Source organism: Vicugna pacos, chromosome 27, assembly GCF_048564905.1.
Source record: "Vicugna pacos chromosome 27, VicPac4, whole genome shotgun sequence".
Lineage (NCBI taxonomy): Eukaryota > Metazoa > Chordata > Mammalia > Artiodactyla > Camelidae > Vicugna > Vicugna pacos.
In genome coordinates, this window is record NC_133013.1 from 20,520,356 (window position 1) to 20,546,152 (window position 25,797).

The following is a 25,797-nucleotide window of genomic DNA, read 5'->3' on the forward strand; positions in this document are numbered from 1 at the left end:
GCCATAGTTATTTGGAAAAAAAGCAGCCATAAAACAAATAAACCTCTGGTTAGTCTTAGCCAAAAAGAAATAAGGAATAACACAAACTTAGGAATAACAAAGTGGAGTAACAGATAAAAATAATAAAGTATTCTTGGCCAGTAGGACTTTTCTTAGTTTGTAATCGTGTATGTTTTTCCTTTCTGGAAGCCTGTTGTAGATTAGTTGCAAATCTTTGTACTTCAGATAATTGACCTGGATGTGTTTGTGTGAGGGGTTCTTTTTAGTGATTTTGCCTGAAATGAACCTCTGCGGTCTCTGCAGCTCTGACTTCAGCTCAGAAAAGTTCCTTCTGTACGATTAAAACCGTAAGTTGTGTGTGAGAATATCGCTCCTTGATCTCCACATGTGTTATTTTCTCTCTTGTTGTTAAAATTTCCTTATCCTTTTCATCAGCATTCTGGGAGATGCTTTAATATTTGCCTGCGCTTAATGGGGTTTTTATTTATGAATTTTCTGTTCTGTTTGTTACTGCGTAGACTTAGTTTTTCACTCTCTCTGGTATTGTAACTGTTCTTACGCCCTAATTCTACCTTTATCAGCTCCTTTTTGGTAAGAGTTTGTTATCTCATTCCATTTTTATCTCTTACCGTTGTGTCCATTTGCCTTGAACTTAAATGAGTGAAAACAGGAATCTAACATTTACCTCTTTTTATTTTGATATATATATATATTTTTTTTTGAAGTGAGCTTTCCTTGGCTTTTTGAGTGGTATACGTGTTTGTTTCCCTGCACAAAAGCATCTACTTTTGTAATCAATTTGACGTTTACAATTATCTAATTTCTCTGCCTGCCATGGTGGGGGCAGAAGAAACTAATTAAAAGGTAGATATGAATGAGTAGAAACCAACATCAGCCTGAAAGGATAACACACAACTTTATAACAGTTGTGTGAGGAGACTGGATAAGATTATTAAAAGTGTTGTCTTTCAATCTAGTGTAATAATTAATGCTTATAATAATAATGGATTTAACAGGAAAAGATTTCTTTAACCCACATAATATCTCAAGGGGCAAACTTTTTTTGTGTGGAAAGTTCATTTATGTAGCACAGTTAATCCTAATCATCTTCGAAAAGCAGAGCATTGCAATATAAAGATTAAATCACATTCATGACTTAATAATTGCCAAGGACACCAATAATATTTTTGTTCAAATTTACATGCTTCGGAATACTTCAGGTTCCATGATTTTCTCCATTCTCACCCTATGTAAAGTGGAATTCTTTCCACCTCCACTAGATAGCCCTTTCACGGACACTCAAGTAAGTGTTGTCTCTGGGGGTTAATTTTCAATCAGTGGCTTGTCAGCAGGGTTTTAGTGCTGTTGATTTCCCATATATGCCTTTCTAGAGAAGCCATTTGTGTGACATCATAAGGGTGTGTTTGCTTGTTATATGGAATTATTTGCATTAATACATGAAACAGAAAGTGCACAGAGTGACACTTGATTTATCCAGTGCCAGTGGGCAATAGATGTTATGGACAGCGGGCAGGCTTTGAAGCCAGACAAGCCTAGGATGTACTCAGTGCTTTACCAAGCGACTATTGTAAATAACTTCTCTAATCTTCACAGCAACCCTTTATCAGTTGTGAGTGTTTTCAGCTCCAAGGAGCACAACACCACACCAATAGTTGTTTAAAGGAGTAGGATTGGTACAGTGGCTCAGTGACACCGTCAAAAATGCAAGCTCCCTTTCTTCTGTTCTCTCTACTGAGTGTGTTGGCTGTTTCTCTTATCATTGCAAGATGTAATGACAACTTCAGGTGCCGCACTGAGGTCCAAAGGGGAAAGAAGGAGAGAAGAGAGGTGGAACCACCCATATCCCATTAATCAAGAGGAAGCAATGTTTGCCCAGAACACCCAGAACAGATGTCCCCTTAAGTGTCACTGACCAGAACTAGGGGGCACACGGCCACCCAGAATGCAAGGGAGGCTGCAAAAGTGGGAACAAGCTTGTCGTGTTGAATTATGACTCACCCCTTGAAATTCTGTTGCTAAAAAAGGACATGGGCATTGCAGGTCAATGTTTTGTCTGACACAAGCTCTATATTCTTTATACCCATGGGAAAGCTCATATTGAGATAGGGTGAAAAACTGGACCAAAACCACCAGCTGTTGGGTGACAGGACATCAACCAAGGTCTATTTCCCTTTTAAAACCATTCTCCTGATTATTTTGCAGTAAACCAGGGTCATTTTATGAAGGACATTAGGGAATATGAGTGATATTTACAACCATGGTTACACGACGAAGCTAGTCTTAGATGCATACAGTATACTTCAAGTTTAAAGTAGATTCTCTTTTTTTAAAAAGTGAAGTAAAATAGGAAATTTCCTTTCTTAACATCCGATGGAATAAATAATTTCCAATAAAGTAAGGCAAAGCTTTGTTGTGGATTTTCTGGGGGAAAAATAAAAGGACTGGAACTTTCTCATGATTTATCTCTGTTTGGACACCAAGAAAATGTCCATAGCTCATGGAAGTGACAGTCTAGATTAGGTGTCAAGGGATGCTGCCCAGATAATGAGGTCTAGAGGTAATTTGGAAATTAAGGAAGTATTGGGCTGCCCTCTTGCTGCAAGTCTCTGAAGTCCCTGTCAGCTGAGAGCCAGGTCTGGCCATTCCTGAGGTTTTCTGCTTCCCTGACTCTCCCGTTGCATCCTGTTCCTGGTTTGCTTTCCTCTGCTGTTCATCTTTCACTTCCTCTTTCCTCACTCAGAAAGCATGTTGAAACCACATTTCATTATTTGGCACTTCAAGGCAGTAGCAGTACCCCCACTTTGGGCTTTTTCTGCCCTGGCAGGAGAAGTGGTTTCAGTAAGTTTTTCCATTTCCCACGCGTATGATTTCCTGTCAGGTACCCGGCCAGATCTGTCCACTCGTGTAAGAGAAGGCAGGATGCTGTGCCTCTCCCCTTTTCCGAGAGGGAGTGGCAGTGGCCCTGGCCGGAGGACTTTATCCGAGCTTTGCTTTTCCCCTGGAGGATGAGGTGATTTCTCTTTCCTTTTCAGAACGTGCTCATATATCACAAAATTCAAGCCTTGGCTCTAACTACTCATAAGGGGTTTGTGTTTATTTTTTGTCTACTTCATCCAGTTTTGTTTTAATTAAGGCAAACCCATGTCTCCCAAACATCCATTGTGCTCCATGAGAAGGAAACAAAAGGAATCGTTTTGCTTGGCTGTTTAAGGACAGGGAAGTGGCTCCCATCTCAGAACATGGGTCATCCTGGATGAACGAGGGCAGCTCGCAGTGGGGCGGTCCTCAGATCCGGCAGACCCAGACTCCCTGGCACCAGAAGGGCAGCTCTCAGCCAGTGTCTGCTCAGCGTCTTCTGGAGTCTTCTAGGCCTGGAAGAAAGACTTTGTATAACATCCCTCATATGTCACTCCCTTTAAGCAAAACATGTCTTCTGCTTCCTTTTCTCTCCTCACCTCCTCTTGCATGTCTGAGAATACGAAAGCAGACTTACTCTCCTTCATCCTAAAGGGAGTACTGCATCCAGGTTGTGCTGGACATTTATTCATAAGCCATAGGTGTCTATGGGGATAGCAGTACTCTGCTCTCAGGGAGCTGTCGTCTAGTAGGGGAGGAAGACTGACACGTGAGTTGAAATGGATTGCCCGTTCAGGATCTGCTGCGTCTTCATTATCTCTAATGTTGTCACCGTGTGTCCATCCCTCACTATGTATGTGGCATGGTACTAGTTCCTGGGGACACAAACAGGTGTGAAACACAGTGGGTGCTTTTGGCTTCACGTGTAGAAAATGGAATCAATGACATAGAATATAAAGAAATAAAAAATGCTGAAAAGAAAATGCCCTGTTTTGTTTATACTTACTCTCATTTCTGTTATTTTTGGTTTGTTTCTTTATCTTTTTTGGCACTGCCAAAATTTTTGGTACATTTATTTTTGGTACTTTTCTATACAGATCATATTTTGCTTAAATCCATTGTCTCTGGTGATTCTGAAGGTTTAAATTTTATTATTAAAAATTCCCACAGGATTTTTTTAAGTTAATTAAATATGTGATCAAATCAAGTAAATGATTTAATGTAAGGTTGTCTTACAAATCTGTGTGTGTGTGTGTGTGTGTGTGAACTTTCTTCTCTAAGAAAATTTTGGCTTTCCTTTCAACTTTGTGACTATTTCTAATGGTTAACCTCTACTGCTGATGTCTAACAGAGCTTTCTGTAATTACAGGAATTTTCTGTATATGCACGGTCTAATACCATAGCCACTAGACACACATGTGCATAGCAAGTACTTGAAATGTGGCTACTGTAGGTTTAAGATCATATTGTGGAAGCAGATAAAAATCTAACTGAGATGATACAGATCTTTAGATGTTATCACATTCTTTTGATAACTCTATGTACAACCCACTAGAATTTATACAAATATTTCCTCCGTTCTCCACAAATTATAGATACTGTTTGCTCACATGTTCACTGTTTAGGCTTCCTAAGCCCCTGCTCGCCATCAGATTCAGCTCCAGTGACGCCTGCCTAGGTCTCCCAGGCTGTGGAATAGTTACCCTTGCTTGTTCTTTGAGTACTTAGTACCTGCTTGCAGTCATGTGTTTTCCTTTCATCTTCCAACTAGATGAATCTTCTTAAGGACAGGAACTAAACTGGGCCTAGTGAATGTCGTTGAATGAATGAATTTTAACTTTACTCACTTTTGTGACAACTCAGTGAATCTGATCCTCAGCCATTTAGCAGCGACCTCACATTGTTATCCAACCAGGGAGACTCTCCTACCATTTTTAGTTAAGAAATTAGGATTTCGTTGTTAGTTCTTCCAACATCTGGGCCACCAGTCTCAGATATGCTGAACCTCCCAGTTTCCTCTTTTCACCTGGGGTGACCACGGGTGGCCCAGAGCATGCAGACCACCAGCCAACCCCAGAGGGAGAGGCACGAGATAAAAACACTATGCTGGCTTCTTTCTTACTTACTTTCGTAGCTGTCAAAGAGTATTTCTTATGGGAGTCTGCTTAAAACCTGTGCCCCTAAAATGTGGTCTGGGTAATATTCTTGATGAGCTGTTGGCACAAAACCTGTGTTTTTCTATGTGAAATGGCTAACCATGGCTGGAAGTAAATCACTAAGGGAAGTCAAAAAAGTATTTTTTAAAAGCTTGATATCAATAAACGTGAAAACCTATGCGTCTTTTTTCCTTGGAAAGAAAAGTCTGCTGTGGATTGTCAAATATGAATGCTTTGAATATGGTTTGAGGTATGTTGAAATTAAGAGCTTCTTAAGACTATTTTGCGGTTCTTAGTGTAGGGCAAGGACGTATATAAAGTAATCTTCATGAACCTGCTTTAAAGTGGTAAGAAGCATTAGACATGTGCAGGGTATTTTGCTCCCATGTGAGGAGTGAAAGTAAAGCATTTTGCATTGTTAAGGCTGTCTCAAGTCTGAGAGTTTTAATGATGCTTGGTTGTTAAATTGGTCTAGAAAAGTTTTTTTTTTGTACTTTAACCAGTATAAATCATTATAAGAGTAAAGAATCTAGGTTGTGTGGACATGCATCCTTCTAGAGTGGGTTCTCAACCTCGCCACTGTTGACTGTTTGGGTCAGAGAACTCTTTGCTGTGGGGGCCTGGCCTGTCCTGGGCAGTGTAAGATGTTTAGCAGTATCCCTGGCCTCCATCCATTAGATGCTGGTAGCAGCCTCCCTGCCCCAGTTGCAACAACCAAAAATGCCTCCATTGCCAAATGTTCCCAGGGGACCAAACTACCCAGTTGAGAAGTATCCTTCTAGAACATTTGTTGAAATGTATGAGGCTGGAAACCAATAATCTGTAGCATCTGACTGCAGGCCTTGTTGGATCAGCCTTGAGATGCCCTGAGGCAGTTTCCATAAGTACTGCTCACTGGAATGCCAGCCACCAATACAGGCTTCTTGGCAGGCATTCACCAGAGAGACCCTGAACTGCCTGGGTTTTGAAGCCACAGTGGAATGGCTTCTTTGGAGAAAGGTTGGATTCATTTATTTATCAGAATAATTAACATCCAAAAATTGTATAGTTGTTATTTAAAAATACAGCAGTACAGAAAAGTAAAAGGGAAACTACAAATCACCCCATATTCCATTTTCTAGAAGTACCTAGTGTTCATATTTGGTCATAGCACTTCTAGACATTTTCACACACATGTACACATAGGATTTTGGATAGGATAAATAAATCAACATAACTGTATAACAACACTATCACATGATACATGCCATTTTAAATTAAAAATATGTAATTTTGTGAATGTAATAGATGAGAAGGAAATGAAGTGAAACTGAGGGACTTGCCAAACTTGGGATGAATTTTCCTTTACAGAATCATAAATTATTTCCTCCAAGATCTCTCTAAGAAGTGAGAAAAGATTATGAAAAACATTTGGAGCTTGGAGTTATGATGTTTTCAAACTTCCTGTTTAAATTTTAGTCAATATTACTTGAGTTCCTTTGCAACTTCACTCTATTCACGTCCCAATTTTTATCATCTGTATACTAATTTAATATAATCCGTGTTCTGTTCTGCAACCTTAACTTTCCTGTTGTTTATTTGTGTTTCAATATTTGAATGGATTAAATACTCACCACTGTTCCTTTTATGTGATTTCTACTGTTCTGTTTTTGAATTTTTGAACCATCTCTCGATTGGTTAGATATCTTTATCAATTTTTTTTAAAGAAATGCTCCATTTCCTGAATGTTTTTTCTTACATTTGAGAATGTTACTGTTGCCTTTATTCTTTCTATTTAGTTGTGGATACACATGAAATAAAATTGATCATCTTAACCATTTTTAAGTGTACAGTTCAGTGGCATTAAGTACATTCACATCATTGTGCAAACTTCACCACCATCCACCTCCAGAACTTACTTCATCTTGCAAAACTAAACTCTGTACCCATTCAATGGTAATTCCTCATTCTTTGGCTCCCAGCATCCTACTTTCTGCCTCTGTGAATTTGTCTACTCTAGGTACTTCCTGAGTAAAATCATGCAGGGTTTGTTCCCTTTTTTTTGGTCTGGCTTATTTCACTAATTACAATGGACTTGAAGGTTCATCCATGTTGTAGCATGTATGAGAATTTTGTTCTGTTTTATGGCTGAATAATATTCCATTATATATGTCTTATGTCATTAAACGTTACTGTGGAGAAGGCAGACTTTTCCCCTTGCAGATGACTTTCTTCAGAAATTCTCCCTATGCACATCCTCCAAGGAGTGTTTCCTGTGTTTGTTTTAATTGGAGAAAACTATATAAAGAAAAAGAATAATGCTGAGATTAGGAAAACAAACTAATAAATACCCACCATGTGGAATTAACTACTGCTAATGTTTTGTCATATTTGGGTAACAGTATATTTTATCAGTATTTTGCACATGTATAGCTTAAGGAATTACTTGGGTTGAGTTCTGAGAGGCAGAGCTGAGATGAGGAGTCACATCCCAGTGATTTATTCAGAAAGTATTTCCAGTGGAATCCAATTAGGGAGTGGGAGAAGCAAGATAGGGACAGTGAAAGGGAAAGAGCCCAGCGAAGTGGGTTTTCAAGTGAAGTCCCAGCCTCTGCCTTATCCTGTGGGGTGCTCCAGAGGGTAGATTACTGTGCAGACCTTGTCCTGCCACAAGGCTAGGGGGCTGAGCCTGAATCTAAATTTTGAAATATATTAGCATAAAGATATCATCTTTCATCCTCTTAGCATTTTAGAGCTTGCAGAATCTGTGGTGATGCTCCACATTTCATTCTTGGAATTGATTTTCTCTCTCTTTTTTCCTTCAATTGTCTTGCTAAAGAATTTATCCACTTTATTAGTTTTTATAATGAGCCAATTTTTAGATTTGTTGGTCCTCTTTCTTACATATTATTTTTCTATTTCATCATTGCTGTTCTCATTTTCATTATGTCCTCCTACCACTTTCTTTGGGTTTTGTTTGCTGCCAATTTTCTAGTATCTTCAAATGACCTGAGATCATTGTTTTTTTTTTAACTCTCTTCTTTGAAAATATGTGTATATTTAAAAAGTGCAAACTTCTTTCTAAGTACAGCTTTACTGCTTTCCCCAAGCTTTGATATGTAACATATTCACCTTCATTTGTTAAGAATATTTTCTAGTTTTCAAGGTGGTTTCTTTTTTGACTCATGGGTTATTTAAAATAAACTTTCTTAATGGAAACCTAGTGAAATGGGAGAAGATATTTGCAATTATATATTGGATAATATATCCAAAATATATAAAGAACTCATACAATTCAATGTCAAAACCCAAAAAACAACACAACTCAATTAAAACATGGTCAGAGGACCTGAGTATTTGTCTGAAGAAAATACACAAATGACCAACAGGTACATGAAAAGATGTTCACCATCACTAATCATCAGGGAAATGAAAGTGAAAACCACAATGAGATAACCTCACATCTGTCGGAATAGCTATTATCAAAAGGATGAGAAACAACAAGTGTTGGCAAGGTTGTGGGGAAAAGGGAACCCTCATGCACCATTGGTCAGAATGTAAACTGGTGCAGCAAATTAGGTAAAACAGCATGGCAGTTTCTCAAAAAACTAAAAATATAACTCCCACATGATCCAGCAATTCCTCTTCTGAATATTTATCTGAAGAAAATGAAAACACTAATTTGAAAAGCTGTAAGTACTCCTGTGTTTGTTGCAGTGCTATTATAATCACTAAGAAATGGGAGCAACCTAAATGTCCATCAGCTGATGACTAGATAAAGAAGATGTGATGTGTGTGTGTCTATATATATATGCACACATACATACACTTATAATGGAATGTTACTCACCCATAAAAAAGAATGAGACCTTGCCATTGTGACAACATGGTTGGGCCTGGAGGATATTATGCTAAGTGAAATAAGTCATACAGAGACAAATACCATATGATTTTACTTATGTGTGGAATCTGAAAAACAAATAAATGAACAAACAAAGCAAAACAGAAACAGTGTCATAGATACAGAGAAGGAACTGGTGGTTGCCCGAGTGGAGAGGAGGTAGACAGATGGACAAAATAGGTGGAGAAGATTAAGAGGTACAAGCTTCCAGCTATAAGATAAATAAATCACAGGGATGTAATATACACATAGGGAATATAATCAATAATATTGTAACAATTTTGTATGGTGATAGATCGTAACTGGTGTTAATGCAGTGATCATTTAATAATGTATAAAGTATCAAATCACTGTATTGTGTACCTGAAACTAAATTAATATTGTATGTTAATTATAACTCAATAAAAAAAAATCCCAGCTGGGCTTTTTGCAAAAATTGACAAGCCAACCCTAAAATTCATATGGAAATACAAGGGACCTAAATCGCCAAAACAATCTTAAAAGGCAGAACAAAGTTGGAAGACTCACTTCCTGATTTCAAAACTTACTGCAAATCTACTGTAATGAAAACAGTGTGGCAGTGGCGTGAGGATTAACATATAGATCAATGGGATAGAATTGAGAGCTCAGAAATAAACTGTCATATTTATGGTCAACTGATTTTTAACAAGGGTATCAAAACAAATCAAGAATCCTTTTAACAAATGGTTTGGCTGCATAACTTTATATACTTAAAACCACTGAACTGGGCACTTCAGGTGAATTTTATGATATATAATTATATGTCAATAAAGCTCTTTAAAAATGATAAAGAATATCTCTTAATTTCTGAGTATTTGGAATTTTTTTTAGTTTTATTTTTACTGATGTTTAGCTTATTTGATTTGTAGGCAAAGAAAATACTTGTATGATTTCAATCCTTTGAACTCTTAAGATTCACTACATGCTCAGCTTATGATTGATTTTTATAAACATTTTATAAATAGAAAGAATGTATATTTTGTAGTGGTTGGTTATAGCTTTCTATATATGTATATTCATTCAATTTGTAATTGAATTGTTTCAATACCCTGTATGATTACTGAACTTTTCACCTATTTGGTGAGTTAATATGAGAGTTGTGTTAAAATCTCCCACCCTGCTGCAGAATATTCTATTTCTTATTATAGTTCTGTGAGTTTTTGCTTTATTTATTTTGAGGTGATGTCATCAGGCATACCCACTTTTAGAATTTTTGTTCCATCCTGGTGAATTCAACCTTCCAACATCATGAAGCATCTCTCTTTGGCTCTTCATCTTAAAGTCTACTTTGTCTGATTAGTGTAACTAAACTAAATTTGTTTTGGTTAATAGTCTTATGGTACCTCTTTTTTCAATCTTTTATTTTCCATCTTTCTGGTCATTGTATTTAAGGAACGTCTCTTTGAAACAGAATATAATTGAATTTTCAAAATTCATCCTGATAATTATCTTTTAATTGGTGCATATATTCTATTAGAGTTTAATGCAATTATTGATATTTAAATTTTACTATGTGCTTTAAAAGTTTATCCATCTTTTCTGTGTTCTTTTTTTCCTCTCCATTTTGCTTTCTTTTAGGTCGATTGAGTATGTGTTTTTATTGTATCTTTTCCCACCTATTAATTTGAAATCTATACACTTCTGTTCTTTTAGTCATAACGCTAGAAATAAAAGCATGTATTCCCGACTTTCAAAATCAAGTATTAATTGGTCTTTTTACTTTCCTAAGGGCTACGAGGATCTTAGGATACTGTGGTGTCATTTATCACTCTTCTGACTTATAGGCCATTGTTGTCAGACATCTTAATGCCATATAAATATTTTAAATACCACAAGCCACCATAATTGCTGTTTCCTATAGTTGCTTTATTTAGAATTACCCACATTCTTATTTACCATTTTTATTTTTGCTCTTCATTTCTTTCTGTATCTCCAAGCTTCCTTCGACCCTAAAATACCTGTTAATAATTCCTTTAATATTTCCCCGTCTGCCGATGATGAAACCTCCCTATTTCTGTTTGTCTGAAAATGTCTTTATTTCATTCATGGAGGATGTTTTTTCTTTTCTAGTCGCTCTCAGTGGGATGTTTGGTCCATGTTCCCAGCCCACCTTTACTCGCCGTCGGACTTCTGTATTTGGCAACATTTGATTCCCCTTTCTGTTCAGTCTTACCTGATGTTGTGTTGTACATGCTTCATGATGACTTACCAAAGTATCATAGATAATATTATATTAAATCTTTCTTCATGTAAAGTAGCTTTATATTTAGGAATTCCCTTTTTACAAAGAATGAAGTCAAAACAAAACAAAACTAAACCCTGTTGTATGTGGGCATTTTTATTTATGTTTCTTGCTACAGTTGGAGAAAACCTGGTTATGGTTATTTGCTAACTTGTCTATAGCCAGGAACATGGCCCTCAAGGGGAAAAGATAACCTAGCTATTCTCATCCATAATGCAGGGTTGTGTGGGGAGTGTTATGGAGAGGTGCCCTGTGTCATTCCTGGAATGGGCTCCCCAGTAACCATGATGTCCTATGTGTTAGTGACAGCATAGGTGGGGTTCCAGAATGTGATTTATCTACACTCTTGGAAGTTTTATTTGAGCTTCCTAAATACACTGATATTTTATATCTGAGATACTCCAGAGGCAAAGCTCAAAGGTGCAGAGGGAGTAGACTTTAGACACCGAGCACCACGGAATCACTTCTTATACTCTGCCCACTGCATGGACAACACTAAACTCAGTGTCTGGGGAAGACAACAGAGCACCCTTTGTTTTGTATTATTTTGAAGTTATCTGTGTGTGTGTTTCTTACTCGCTGGAACTTGGTGTTGTTCTGTAACCAGACTGTGAAGAATCTGACATCGGTTACAAATACACCTGCCTATTGATTACTTCCAAACCCACGGTCATTCATCACCAGCAAGCTCCCAGCTGGGCCCCAAGGGCCAGGCAAATAGTCAGTCCTCACAGTGGCTGGATGGGGACTGTGCCAATCAGGAGGCACATGCCCCTTAAAAGTTGTGTGACCACCCTTAGTTGGAATTATTTCCATGTTGGGGTGTGGGTCCTATATTGATTTCCTCTTTCCTTTTCCTGAGAAATCAGAGATTTTTAATGAGAAATCTCCATATTTGTAAACATTAGCAAATAGTTTCTTTTTTAGTGGTGAACTACATACTTCGAGTTAGAGGAATAAGACTCTCCAGGCCAGATTCCTCCCAGGCACCAGCTGTTTTCTCCCTTCCTCTTACCTATTATCTAGACACTGCTTGTATTTTGTACCCAAGGGCACCAAGCGTCTCATCTCAAGGTGGGTGGACGATGCTTGTGAGGCTGAATAAGATAAACATCTCTCACAAGTCACTCCATACGGAAGCCTGAGAGTCACCCACATGCCTCCTTTCTCTCTGCTTCTGGTCAGCTTCTGGGTCCTGCTGATTACACCTCCTTCAAACTTCACATCTGAAAGAGAAGATCCTAAAAATTTTCCAACGAAAAGACACTATAAGTATGTATGGTGATGGATGTTATCTAGACTTACTGTGGCGCTCGTTTCTCAGTGTATGCAAATAATGAATCACTATGTTGTACACCTGAAACTAGTATGTTACATGTCAATTATGTCTCAATAAAAAAAAATTAAACAAACAAACAAACCAATGACTACAACAGCAAAGCCCCTGATATCTATGCCCTCCTCTTCTAGAGTGTCTAGCTTGGACTCTTGTTTCCTGCACGGCCCACGCATTTACCTTCCAGCCCTGTGCTTCTGTGCGGCTCTCCTCCCTCGGTCCCTCCCCACACTCCTGCCAGAGTCATTTTTCCAAAATACAGTTTGCCAAAGTCACTCCTCTGCCTAAAAATATTCCAGTGAGTCAATAAATTACTGTACTGGAAAGCATCCCTTTGCCCTCTGGATCCACCCTGTGCTGCCCCCGTCCGGGAGGCTGCCCTGTACGGAAGGCATCAGTGGTCTCCCATGCCCTCTGGCTCCGGTCGGGTTTGGCCAATGGTGAGCAATGGATTGGTGAGAGGGAGGAAAGAAGTGTATTAATTTCGCCAGTGCTCGCTTTGTGAGGTTGCTGTGGGCGGAATTCTTGACCAAAGGCCTTGACTTCTGTCAGCCAGTCCTTTCCATACAGCCTCTGCCTGCCTTTGCCCCTCAGCGCACGTGAGGCCCAGGCAGATGGCATGAGTTGTCTGATTCACTGGGTCTGCCTGGTGCTGGTCCCGGGGTGCTGCGCCAGCCCTGCGGTTTCCCTGTACCCTGTCCACACCTTAGTGAATTCTGTGTTTTTCAATTGCTCCTCCGAATCCCCATCTGAATCTGCCCTCTCTTTGCTCCTGGGACCTCGTTCTCCCACCTAATGTGATGGACTGGATCGCTGTGTACAAAAGGCCAGCCTTGCTCTCAGAAGTCTGGAATGTTTCGTTGGTGTTCCTTCATCATGGCCTTTGTTGCTGTGATTTGGAAGCTCTTCATAGCATGTGTGGGAGATTTTTTTTTCTTTTACTAGAATGATAGGCCAAATCAACCTCTAATGCAGGGATTGAGAGCAAGGGTGACTGGAAGGTGTGGGTGAGGAGGGCGGATCCAGGTCAGTCTATGCCTGGCTATCCAGGGGAGGAGGGGGTGAATGAGGGGAGGAATCACAGAACTGGGGCCAGCCTCCTAGGTAGTGGGGCCAGCAGGAAAAATCCAGGGGGCAAGAAGCTTTCTCAGAAGCTCTGCTGGACTAGGCTGACCTCGGCCTCAGGGAAGCAGGGCTGGTAGGTGCCGGATCTCTACCCACTGATCCACCTGCAAATACCTCTGCTGTAGGAGGAGGGTCTTAGTGTGGCCTTGAGGTTTTCCATGGGAAGCAGGACTTGGCAGACGTATTTGTGTTTGGGCAATAATGAGAAATGTGATGTGTTTGGAATAAGGGATGCAAGAAATGGAGCTGGAGAATGAGGCAGAGCAGGTCATGGAGGGCCCGGAGGTACAGAACATGCATCCTGAGGAACCAGTGAGGGACTTTAAGAAGGCGGTAAGATAATCAGGAACACATTGGCTAGGAAAGGGTAGACCCAATCCTGGAGGCCACTGACCATCAGGGTTTTCAGTACATATATTTGTGGATATATATACTTTTCAGTAGAGGGTAGAAGATGAAGAAAGGAGAGGTGTGTGCCCAGCACACGGCTTTAGATATGTTGCTATTTTAGAAATTCTGGTTGAACTGAATTGTTGAGTCTCTGTGACAGCTGAGTGACATTTTATGTTATTTACCCAATTCATATTAAAATCTTCCATGTTGTTAAAGGTCTTAAAGTTGTATTGACCTGAAAGAATATATTTACCATTACCAAAATCTGAGTCGTTTGTCAGATTCTTAAATAACCTTTGTGGTAACGTTGGAATGGACATTTATTTGATGTCTGGGAAGTAATATCCCAGTGGAATTTATTTTATTTTGAGTAGTTTTTAATATGGAGCTGTTAATATAGCATTTCCAATAAGTGACCTTATATTTGAAATCTGTGTTTAATTACTAACATTTCTGTGAGACCAGTATAACTGTACTGTTCATTATAAGTCACAGGTTTAAGAACTTGTCAGGGAAATATTTTATGATTTGATTTATGCATGCAAACCCAAGAAAGGCAAGAAGTCCTCCAGTCTTTATGAGATTGTGAACACACTTACCCGACAATACTCTTGGCATTTACCAGCCCTATTATATAATGAGTAAACAATATCTTTTTTGAATTTTTCATCCAAAATATCCCCTAGCTAGAACTTTACTTAGGAAAATGTGATTTCCTAAGAGATCTTTAAGCCTGATAATTTTAACCGAACGGCAAAAAGTACGTTTTGGTTCTCTGGTTTCCCTTTAGTGTCGTTCCCCCTAAAAAAGAAAAAGAACTTTTATTGGGTATTTTATTGCACGAAGTATACATGTTTATTGTATAAAGTGGGGAAATGTAGATGAGCAAAAGAGAAAGTAGGGCAGTGTTGTAACTGAATCACAAGTAGAAGGTAGAGATGAGCCTAAGACAGGAACTCACTTGCCATCCCACTCCACAAGAGGAGTTGGTAGGTGAGGCTCTGCCTGGTGCTTCCTGCAGAATTGCTGTGTTCGCTGGAGAGTATGTTCCCCGGCCCTCCTAACTGAGGCAGAAATGGCTTCTGCTTCATCATCTCCTTGTTCTGGGGCCTTGCGTCTGCTGCTCTCAGTGACCGAGAGCTGCTTCTGCCTCACCGAGCCCCCTCAGCCCCTCTCTCCTGCTGCTGCTCACCGTCTTGAGGGCCTGATCCATGCTTGTGATCCCAGGGCACTGAGTCTTGAGCTCCACAAGCCCTTGGGGTACATGTTCATGTGAGAAAATTAATAAATGCATCCCAGTCTGGGAACATCCATCAAGAACGCATATTCCTCATGAAATCACTTAGATAACATTGAATGCTTTTGAAAAACAGAAGTGTCGCTCTGCTTGCCATATAGAGAGGGAATGAAAATGAGAAGACTTCACTGAGATACGGAGAGAATGTTGTGGTCAAGTGATTCACAGCAGCAGATGTGTTCGATCCAAGATGCGGAATGCAGACTGTGAGTGATGATAGGTCGGCTGCTGTATTTGACTGGATTCCTGGTCTTTCAGGAAGGGCAGGGGAGGAGCATCGCGAGGAAAAGGCAGGCTTTGTCTGGGTCAGGCAGGAATGGGGCTCCCCCACACCTTGGACATGTGGTTCTTGAAGCCACAAATTGTTCACCTATGAAACGGGGATTGGTAATATCCACCTCAAGGGTGTGATGAGAAGATTAGAAAGGATGTAGGAAAAGAACATGCAAGCTGTACTCACCCTGTGCACAAATGGTAGCTTCTTTATTCAGGGCCGGATTCATCAGTTCTTCCTTCAGGCCACACTTCAGAGTCTGGTCCAGAACAGGGTCACCGAGTGACATGATGTTGGTTGACTCAGGCTTGGGGGTAAAAAAAAAAAAATCTATAGATAGGGTTCAGATAACAACTTACCTTATAAAATATTAATAACATGGAATTTAAATAATTACTTAAGACAGCTTATAGAGATGTTTGAAAAGAAAGAGTTGGGACTAGTGGTACTCAGCTTGCAAACATAGAAGTTGCCTCTTCAGGTGACCATCAGGCCAAACATGGAGCCGGTATCAGTCCGCCATATTTTACCATTACTGGATTTCAGAGCTGGGGCTGCCTGAAGTGGGGCTGCTGAATACCACTTCACTCAAGAGGCTCACTACCACCACGCAGCGGCCTAAGAATGCAGACCCACCCCACCGTGCCTGATCCAGGTCTTCCTAATGGCTGATTTCTTCTCTCCCCATGACTCTTTCTGTCTCCTAACATGTGGTGATGGTGACTGGTTTTATTTCATATTTTTATTGTAATGTTAAATGGTGTTCACAGATTCCAAGTCTGATTAGTTGGCTGCTTACTTGGCATTAGATCCTGCTTACTATTTTAAAACAGCAGAACTGTGCATATGGAATTCTGTAAGATTAGGGAGCTGTGTCCAGTGTGTTTATCAGGGACTTGGGTGGAGCATGGGAGCTGCAAAGCTGAGCGAAGTGGCTCATATATGGTGTGACAGGATCAGGGTTCAAAAAGATCTCGACAGGCTGGTATTCCAGGCCAAAACCAACAAGAGGAAATTCAGTAGTGATTAATGTTAAGTCTTGCCTAAGTAAAAATGGGAGAGAGCTGGCTCTACCGTGGTTATTTTGAAAAAGACATTATTTTGAAGAACAATAACTTATGCTTCTAGTTACTACTTTTACTTGTTTACTTACTCCTTTTATTGAGATGCTGTGTGATCTGTTATATGTATGGTATTTTATTTAAGTCCTGTTGGAGTATAATTGTCATCTCCACTTTATAGATGAGTTTTGGAAAGGTTAAGAAACTTATCCAGAGTCACACAACTTTTAACCATCATGTGATACTGCTTCCACAGTGAGATCCAATAAATGATGTGACTGAAAAGGGAAGGGAGGAAGGAAGAGAGGGAGGAAGGGAAGGAGAGATGAAAAGTTAGATTTCATCAAAAGAAACCTGGATCATAGGGGCATATGGGTTATTCTCAGATACGGTGTTGTATTCTGGACACTACATTTTAAGATTAAAATTGTGCCAGCTTAAGTTTGCGCAGAGAGAGAAAATATTTGTGAAAGAGCTGGGACAATTGAAGGTACCAGATCGTTTGAGAAAGCTTGAGAAGGATTCTTCTGTAGAAGAGGATTGAGGTTCACTCTCTGTCCACTGCTGTAGAAGAATGTCAGTTCCTGGGAAGCAGGTTCTGTGTCTCTGAAGGAAGAATACACAAGCATAAATGTTCAGAAATGACCCTAGTGGCACTTTGCTCAGCTCCAGTGGGGTTTTTTTGTTTTTGTTTTTTTTCCCTGAATGTTTGTTATCACCATGCTGCTGGTATCAAAGGGAAAAGAGAACTGGGTAGAAACTGGGGTTATCATTGCTATTCTTTGGAAAAAGCAGAATATGTGAGAAGGACAGGAAGACTGGTTGTAGGAAGTAGCAGTGGGGTTTCAGAGCAAATCTGACCACCTTCATGGCCAAGGACAGGAGAAAAACTCCAGGACCCCTCTTGAGATGTCATTTTCTCTGTTTTCTTAGGGGAAAATTCTTGTACTGATTCCACCAAAGAAACCAAAGTCCTGCATTTATAACTTGCCTATTTTAGTTACTTTAGAATCCATATTCTTTTTTTTTTTGTAAGTAAAGGTGGGGAAGTTATGGAAAGAAACCTGACTCTAACTATAAACTGAACAGATGGGATAGTGGGAATAAAAACAAATTAAAACAATATTGTAAAGAACTCTCAACTTTCATTTAAAAATATATATGATGATGTTTTTCAACTTTTCACATTCAACCTATCAGTGTATCGAGTGACAAAATGAAAAATCAATTTCAGCTGTGTGTATTTTAAACATTTACCTAAATGATTTAGACTTACCAAGCTAAAAGCCCAGTTGAATGTATTAAACTGCTTATTGTATTTTTTATGAATCAAAACTTTATTTTATACTAGGTTATAGACAGGACACAGTTCTATTTGGTGACATTTAGTGTAGAAAATCGAACTGAACAGTGGTCTAATTAGAACAGTAAATAGCATGGGTTTAATTAGCCCTTCTTCCTGATGACAGATTTGATCCGTTGCCAGATATTTTTTCTTTCCTTTCACTTGACTGTTCCTGAAATATTGCCTCTGGTAGGGCTGCCTACTGTGCTATAAATAGGTGGCTTGGCCAGAAGCCAGGAAACCCACTGACCGTGAGACGCGGGTGAAAATTATTGGAAAACCTCCTGGTTGCTTCCCGCCTTTCTTCGTTTTACTTTTGAAGGTCCTCTCTACAGATCGCTCTCTTAATTAATTTATTTACTTTTGGTTGGATGAGGTAACTAGGCCTAAGAGCCTAAGGAAATGTGTGCAGTTATCTAGTGGAGTCCCCTGGTTCAGTTTATGAGTGGGTCAGGGTTTCCTTCGTAAACTCTCCTGGTCTCCAACCTAGAACTTACCTATTAAGTCCTGTCCTTCTTCAGCTTTTCTGTATGTCAACAGGTTGCGGCTGGGTTTGTCTGCTTGCCAGTTTTCAATTAAGATTTCCATTAAAATATTAAAGTATTCACTTTTAGAAATCTTTACAAAGTGCAGAGAAATGGAAACAAAACAAGTGAAAATCACCCAGCATCTTCCCACCATGAACATTTTAATTAACCTCTTACTCCTTTTCCTATGCACGTTCATGTTTACCAGTGTTAAACAGGATACAGGCTGAACAGTCTTCTATAATGGCTGCCTTTTATCCCTAAAATATTTTTTAAAAGAAACTTCAAAATCCATAACAGTTCAGATAAAGCTAACATCTGTCATAGCACCACCTGGCTCCATCAAATTTAATGTTTTGTCATATCTGCTTCAGATCTTTTATGGGAGGGCTGGGAGGAGAATAAAACGTTCAGTTGGCATTCCTTTTGTCTCTTTGCCTGGCATCGTTCACCCCAAGTCCCGCTTCCTCCATTCTTAGAGGCAGTTCGGTGTGTTTTCTTCTAGCCCATACATTTGTATTTTTATGACTGCATCTTTTGGCGTGGATATTCATGTACTCATACCTTTATCTATAAGTGAAGAGATGGAAAATGCTATATGTTTTTATTTTAATGTAATTAAATACATCAGCCTTTTCCTTTATAGTTTCCACCTTTGTTAACATGTCTGGGACAGTCTTTGCTATATCAAGTCTATATGAAGATTAACCTATAACTTTTAAAATATTTTATGGTTTCAGCATATTAAATATTAGTCTCTGATATATCTGGAATTCATTTTGGTGTATTTTGTGAAGATGTTATCCATGATTTTTGTTAAACCATTCATCACATTGACTTGTGGTTCTATACTGCGTCCTTATACTTGGGTCTGTTTCCAGGCTCTTCTTTTTTCAAACTTAATAGATCTGAACGCTTATCGCTATGCCAATTCTGTACTCTTTTAATTGAGGCAATTTCCCTCTAATTTCCCTTCTTTTACAGTTTTTTTCTTGGCTGTTGTAGACACTTACTCCACCAGATCAACTTTAGAATCATTTTGTGAGGTTCCAAAATAAAATCCCCTTCGGGATTTTGATTGGAGTTGTTATAAGTTTATAGATTAATTTGGAGAGAATTAAGGTTTTTATAGTATTGAGTCTAGCTATTTAGAACCATGGTATGTTTCTCCATTTATTCAAGTGTACTTTAGGCCTCTTCGTAAAGTTTTGTAACTTTTTTAAAGTACATATCGTTTCTTTTCATACCTAGATCTCCATCTATCTATTTAAACATTTTAACTCCTCCTCTTCTCTTTTCTCTAGAATATCCTGATATAAGTCAATGATGCTGAGTCCAGAAGACAAATTAAACCAAACTGTACTCATGATTGACTCTTCTCTATTTTCTTGGAATAGAGCCTCTTTCAGGAAGTTGTAGAAATCCTCATGCAAAAAAGTTTCCTTGGAGTTAGCACCAAGTCTTTAGGACAGATAGTTGTGAGAATTTCTTAGGTACAAGCTAGGACCCTGCTATGTAAGTTATAAAGCAAAATAATAATAATAAATATGATTTATATTCAGCCAATGTATTTAAATTTTGGAATGATAAAATTGCAGATTTAAACCCGAGCTTAAAAGCCATCTGTACAAAACCTTCGTAAGGTGGAAAGGTACTCATGTGCCATTAATTTCTATATGAAACCATCTTGTGTGTGTGGTTTTTTAAATGTAGCCATTCCAAAGCAAAGCATTTTTAGGCACTTTGTGAACAGCTTAGAATAAGATTCTGGAAAAACGGGAAGCTTTTGGAATATTTCTAGCATATTTGTCTATAATTTGTTGTGTCTTTTCATTTTTTAGACCTCAAGAAATGCTCGTTCAGATGAAGAAAAAGATAGCAACTGGGATGCTTGGGGCGACTGGAGCGACTGCTCCCGGACTTGCGGGGGAGGAGCTTCCTATTCTCTGCGGAGGTGCTTGACCGGCAGGTAAGCGGCGGCTTTACCTGCTCTTCTCTGTGGGTGTCAGTGCCTTTGGATGGGTGAGGTTGGGAAGGCAACTTGGCCTCTTGGCTTTGGAAGGCACCGTGATGGTGGTGCAACACCTGCTGTGTCTAAATATTAGTCAGCCTCAGGTTACCATATTTAAATAGTGATGGCCTCATTTGCATGAGTGTGGCCATGCTCGTCCACAGGAGACTCCCAGCTCACAGCAGCCAGGGACACCTCACACTCTGGGCTTTAAGGGAGGGAAGGCTGGCATGCTAAGTCACTGGCCCAAAGCTGTCAAGACTTGGCGTAAGAGTTGTTGCAATTTTAGACATTTTCTCTTCATTTTCTCTGAGCAATCCATTGATCAAGAAGGTAATGTGGATACTAACTACTATATATAAAATAGAAAAACAACAAGGTCCTACTGTATAGCACAGGGAACTATATTCAATACCTTGGAATAGCCTATAATGAAAAAGAATATGAAAAGGAATATATATATACACACATATATATATATATTCAGTTTATATGCTGTACACCAGAAATTAATACAACATCGTAAACTGACTCTACTTCAATAAAAAAAGAAGGTAATGCAAGTTCTGTGTTCACATCTTAGGTGTGTTTATCTTAAATAACATTTGTTAAAATGTAAGATAAGTTTCTTAAAAAATAAATGTAAGTTGTAATAAGCCCACATTTATCAATGCTGTTGAGACAATCTTGAGGTAATTCTTCATGAGGCAGTTTAAATTCCAGCCAAGAATTTTTACCTGAGCTGTCAGGTAAGACAGAGCCCCAGGTGGATGGAACCGGATGTGCTGGTTCTGTTCAAAAGAAGACCCCAAAATCTTGGAAGCCATCTTCAGATTTGGCATGTTGTGAGGTGCAGAGCAGAGATGCAGGGAGAACATGTTTTGTTTGGCTCAGGTTTGGATTTCACCAAGGTTGCTGTTTCACAGCATACTGGAGAGTGACCATTTACCTTCTCTGCCTTGAGACAGCACAGAGCAGAGCAGACGAGAGATGGTAGATTGGCCTTTAAGAAGGACTCTTAACCCAGGAAGGCAGGGGGAGGCTGCTGGTGGTCACGTTGGTGTCATTATCTTGGGGCAAGTGCCGACTCAGAGCTTGGAACCCTAAGTAAATGGTTGCAGAACTGAGCCCAAGGATTAGTCTTGCACAGACAAAGTGGTACACCTGCTCCCCCTCTGCTATTACCTTGGAGAGGAAATAGACGCCCTGTTTCTCTAAGGGTGTCATACTACACAGAAGGATGATGGGATATTGTGTTGTGCTGGCATGTGTTTATCTTGGTGAGGCCTGTGGGCAAGGGTCAAGGAGGGGCTTCTAATGTAGAGGATAAGTTCTTTCCCACTGAAGCAGAGGTTTCCAGTATGGAGACTGGTATGGGAAAGGTGAGATTTGGACACCTCAATCCAAATCTGAGAGATTCGAATAATTTGCTATTAATGGTAGGGCTCAGGTGGGAAAAGAGTGGGACTCTTCCATGATTTGTGTTTGTCTTTCCTTTTTTAAAGTGTACTTGTGTTTGTTAAAAAGAATTAGAGGAATATGTTAAGGACCACGAATCTCCACTTTCATCCTGTTGTCTTACAACCAAAATGTTTGTCGATCATTTTATTAATTTAAAAAATTACTTCAATTTTTGCCTGGAATATGGTTTTGCCAAGTGCGTGTGAATGTGTGTCTTCTCTTTCCTGACTGGGATCAGCTGCTGACGGAAAGACTTCGGGTTAGGAAGGGCAGCTGCTCAGCCTCTTCTGCCTTCTCTGCACTTATTTAGAAGAGCAAATTCGGGCAGGAGCAGAGGAGAAGGAGGAGGACAGGTCTGCCTTGACTTTGGTCCTCTCTGCTTTGGTAGGTGTCTAAAGTTGGCTTCTTCTATTGTGAGCACTTTGTTGGAATTTTCTGAGACACTGTCTCCTCCTTCCCCCAGTCCCTTCGGATCCCTGCCTGCAGTTCCTCTGAGATGTGGTACCCACAGTCCTCTGACTTGGTAAAATTGCTCTCTCCTAGGCTCTTGGACACCTAGGCGTACTCCCGGCTTCTCCCTGTTTATGTCTACTCACCCCTCAGCAGCGATCTTGGTGGGTTCCTAAGACCACCCTATGCTGGTTCTCTTGCATGTGGCCCACATCTGGTTCACGGGAAATCTTCACGTGAACTTTGCTAAACAAGCTCTCAAAGTTCTGGGAGCCAGTGCAGCAACACCTACTCTGCTCACACAGGCCCCTGCAGCTGATCTGTCAGCCCTTTAGTTTCTCAGGTGTGAATTAGACACCAGCCAACTGCAGGAGACACATACTGAACTCTTCAGCTGGTGTCCCTACAATTTCTTCCTCTCGATTTGGGGTTAGCAGATGGAAGCCCTCGTCCCTTCTCTTTGCTGGTGGAGCAGAGTGAGAGGTGGGATCGCAGCATAGATTTCTCAAAGAAATCTTTAAAAAGTCCTTATACTATCTAAGCCTCCAGCTCCAAGATGCCTTTTATACCTTGGTGTGTGTAAGGAGTTTAAAAATTGTGAATTAAACTAACACGAAGCCTGCCCTCATGGTTCTTATAATCTAGGGCAACAAACAGTAAACACGTATGTAATCAAATTAAAAGTAGTTAAACGTTGTGTCAAGGGGGTAGATAACCCCTGTCGGGGGAAGTTCTCTGTGCTGAGGGTCTATGCTGAGACCCGACTGCTGAGAGGAAGTCAGTTATACGAAAGGGGAGAGTTATAGGACATGAAACACAGATAGTGGGGCCAGCATAGGTAAAGGTGCTGGAGCAGGAAATGAAAAAAGGCTTTTACACCTGGAGAACAATAGCAAGGGAGAAAGCAGAATGGGCCAGTGTTGAAAAAGGCAGATTTGTAGATTGTGGTAACGAATCTGATATAAGAACCCTGAAAGACTGAAAATAAAGTATAAAATAAGATCTAACACGTGACACTAATTAAAAGAAAATTGGTGAATCTGTGCTAATATCAAAAAAAGTAGAAACTTGAGGAAAGAAGCTTGATCAGAAAATACAATTTATCAGAACTTGGAGGATGTACATCCTTATAGGGAAGTTCATAGCCCTTAACGTGCATATTAGATAAGAATTGGCTGAGAACCATCAATGGTCTAAGTTTCCATTAAAGAAATAAGAGTAAATTTTAAAAAATCTACATATATGTTAATACATATGCGTATGTATATATAGATGTATATGTTTATCTCCAAGTCCCTATACTTCAAATATCAGGGATCTAGATTAGAGTCAGAAATATCAAGTCCCTTGTTAATTCATTTCTCACTCTTCATGGGAAAAATGCCTTTCTTCTGTTTGGGTAAAAATCATTGCTTTAGATCTATTGCAGCTTTGCATCAGTATGGAGAATGAATAGGAAGCTGCGGTTGAGGGCTTTTGTGGGAAGGAACATTGCCTTTCTGCTAATGAATTTCTTTTCTGTGATTTTTGTGGCTTTCTTGTATTTGGAGATAAGTCTCTGCAGTACCTACACTTGTGTACCATCCTTTAATTCAGTCTTGCATACAGATATATTGAAGTTTCTGGCTTGTATATAGCCTCTATGAATTTGTGGATATGCTGTAGAGATGTTAACCTATTAATATATTTTGCTGTTCATTTCACTAGGCATTTATAAGAGAGAAGGAATTCAATTTGTGTACTTGGATTACCAACTGTATTTAAAATCTTTCTCTCTCTTTTTTTTTGGCTGAAATTTTATCTCTGGTAATTTGGAAATTATATATATTATATATATATATATAATATATATAATATATATCCTATTTTTATATTATTAATGATTAAATTTAAACTGTTTGAAAACCATTCTTTAATAATTGCTTTGTTACTATCAATGCCGATAGGAAAATTCTAGTTTGTTTTGATTTCTATTTGTAAGCTGATGTATATTTTATGCTTTTCTTCTTCATTCCCACTTGTTATTGGGAATTTTGTTATTATAATTTGGGATTTTATACTCAGTTTCTTGGCACCATTTCTCCCCTTTATAAATTTTCTTTCATCTTCATATTTCAAACCATTGTTGAAACTTAATTGTGTTTGTGTGCATATATTATTTCAGTGTTCATTGTCAGTCTTTTCAGTGCTTCATTCTGAATCATCACTTTGTTGGCAGAGATACGTTTTGAGCTGTGCTTCTGGAATTTTAATGCACATATGAATCACCTAGGGATCTTGTTAAAATATAAACTTGGATTCAGTAGGTCTGGAGCAGAGCCCAAGAGCTTTCATTTGTAACGAATTCCCAGGTGATGTCAGTGCTTCTTGTCCATGGACCACACTTCAAGCACCAAGACTTTATAGCCTTTTTAATTTCAGGAAAAAGCTGTGTGTCTTATACTTTATGAGTCCTTCTATATCTAAAAATGTCTTTCTTTTGACGTCACACTTGAACAGCGAATGGCTTATTTGGGTATAAAGTTCCTGAGACACAAAATTTCCCTTTCAAGACTCAGAAGTTTTTTTTCCCATAATGTTTGATATATAGTGTTGCTCACATACCTCTCAGGGTGCTTGATGTTTTCCCTTCTTTGGTAAATAACCTATTTGTTCTGCCTGGCTACCCACAGAAGGTTTTATTTTTCCAAGAGTTTTACCAGGTTGTGTCCAGCTACCAGTCTCTTTTCATTTATTTTTCCTTGGTACATGGCAGTTGCTTGTGTTGTATAGATTCAGATACTTCTTTATTGTAGGAAACTTTTTCTTCTATTATATCGTTTACTGTTGGTTCTTGCCTCTTTGTTCTGGCCTCTTCTTTATGAACACCAGTTATTTCTGTCTGTCTTCTACTTTTATCATGTCCTTTCTAGTGACTTTCATCTCTTTTTTATTTTCCTTTGTATTTGAAAGCAGTTTTCAAGATCCTTGCTACTTAAATTTTTTTTTCTGATCTGTTTTCTAATGATATTTTAAAATGCTGTTAGGGTGTATTTTTTACCTTACATATTTTTCCTTCGTTTTAAACTTGGCCCTTTTCTTGTGTGTCTATTGTCTTAATCATCCACATCTAATCATGTATACATTTGTGTCTCTTCTTAGTGTGATAGCTGGCTAATTCTTACTTATTCTTCAAAGTCATCCTCATTTAGGTAGCCTGTCTTGATATCTTGGTCTAAGTTTGATGTTCCTCTTTTGTGCTTCTTGTTGTTGGCAAGATAGGACTCCTTTTAGGGTAAGGACGTTAACTTTACCACTTTAAGGTCTAATAGCTAACATGTAATTAGGACCCAAGCAATGTT

General features: G+C 39.1%; 1 protein-coding gene across 1 annotated transcript in view; it reads left to right on the plus strand.

Annotated features, from left to right (window-relative positions):
* Positions 1-25,797, plus strand: part of ADAMTSL3 (ADAMTS like 3) — a 259,617-nt gene that overhangs the window by 59,609 nt on the left and 174,211 nt on the right. The window contains exon 4 of the mRNA XM_072950888.1: positions 20,376-20,503. Coding sequence (XP_072806989.1) covers positions 20,376-20,503 — 128 coding nt within the window. The remainder of the gene's footprint in view (positions 1-20,375; positions 20,504-25,797) is intronic.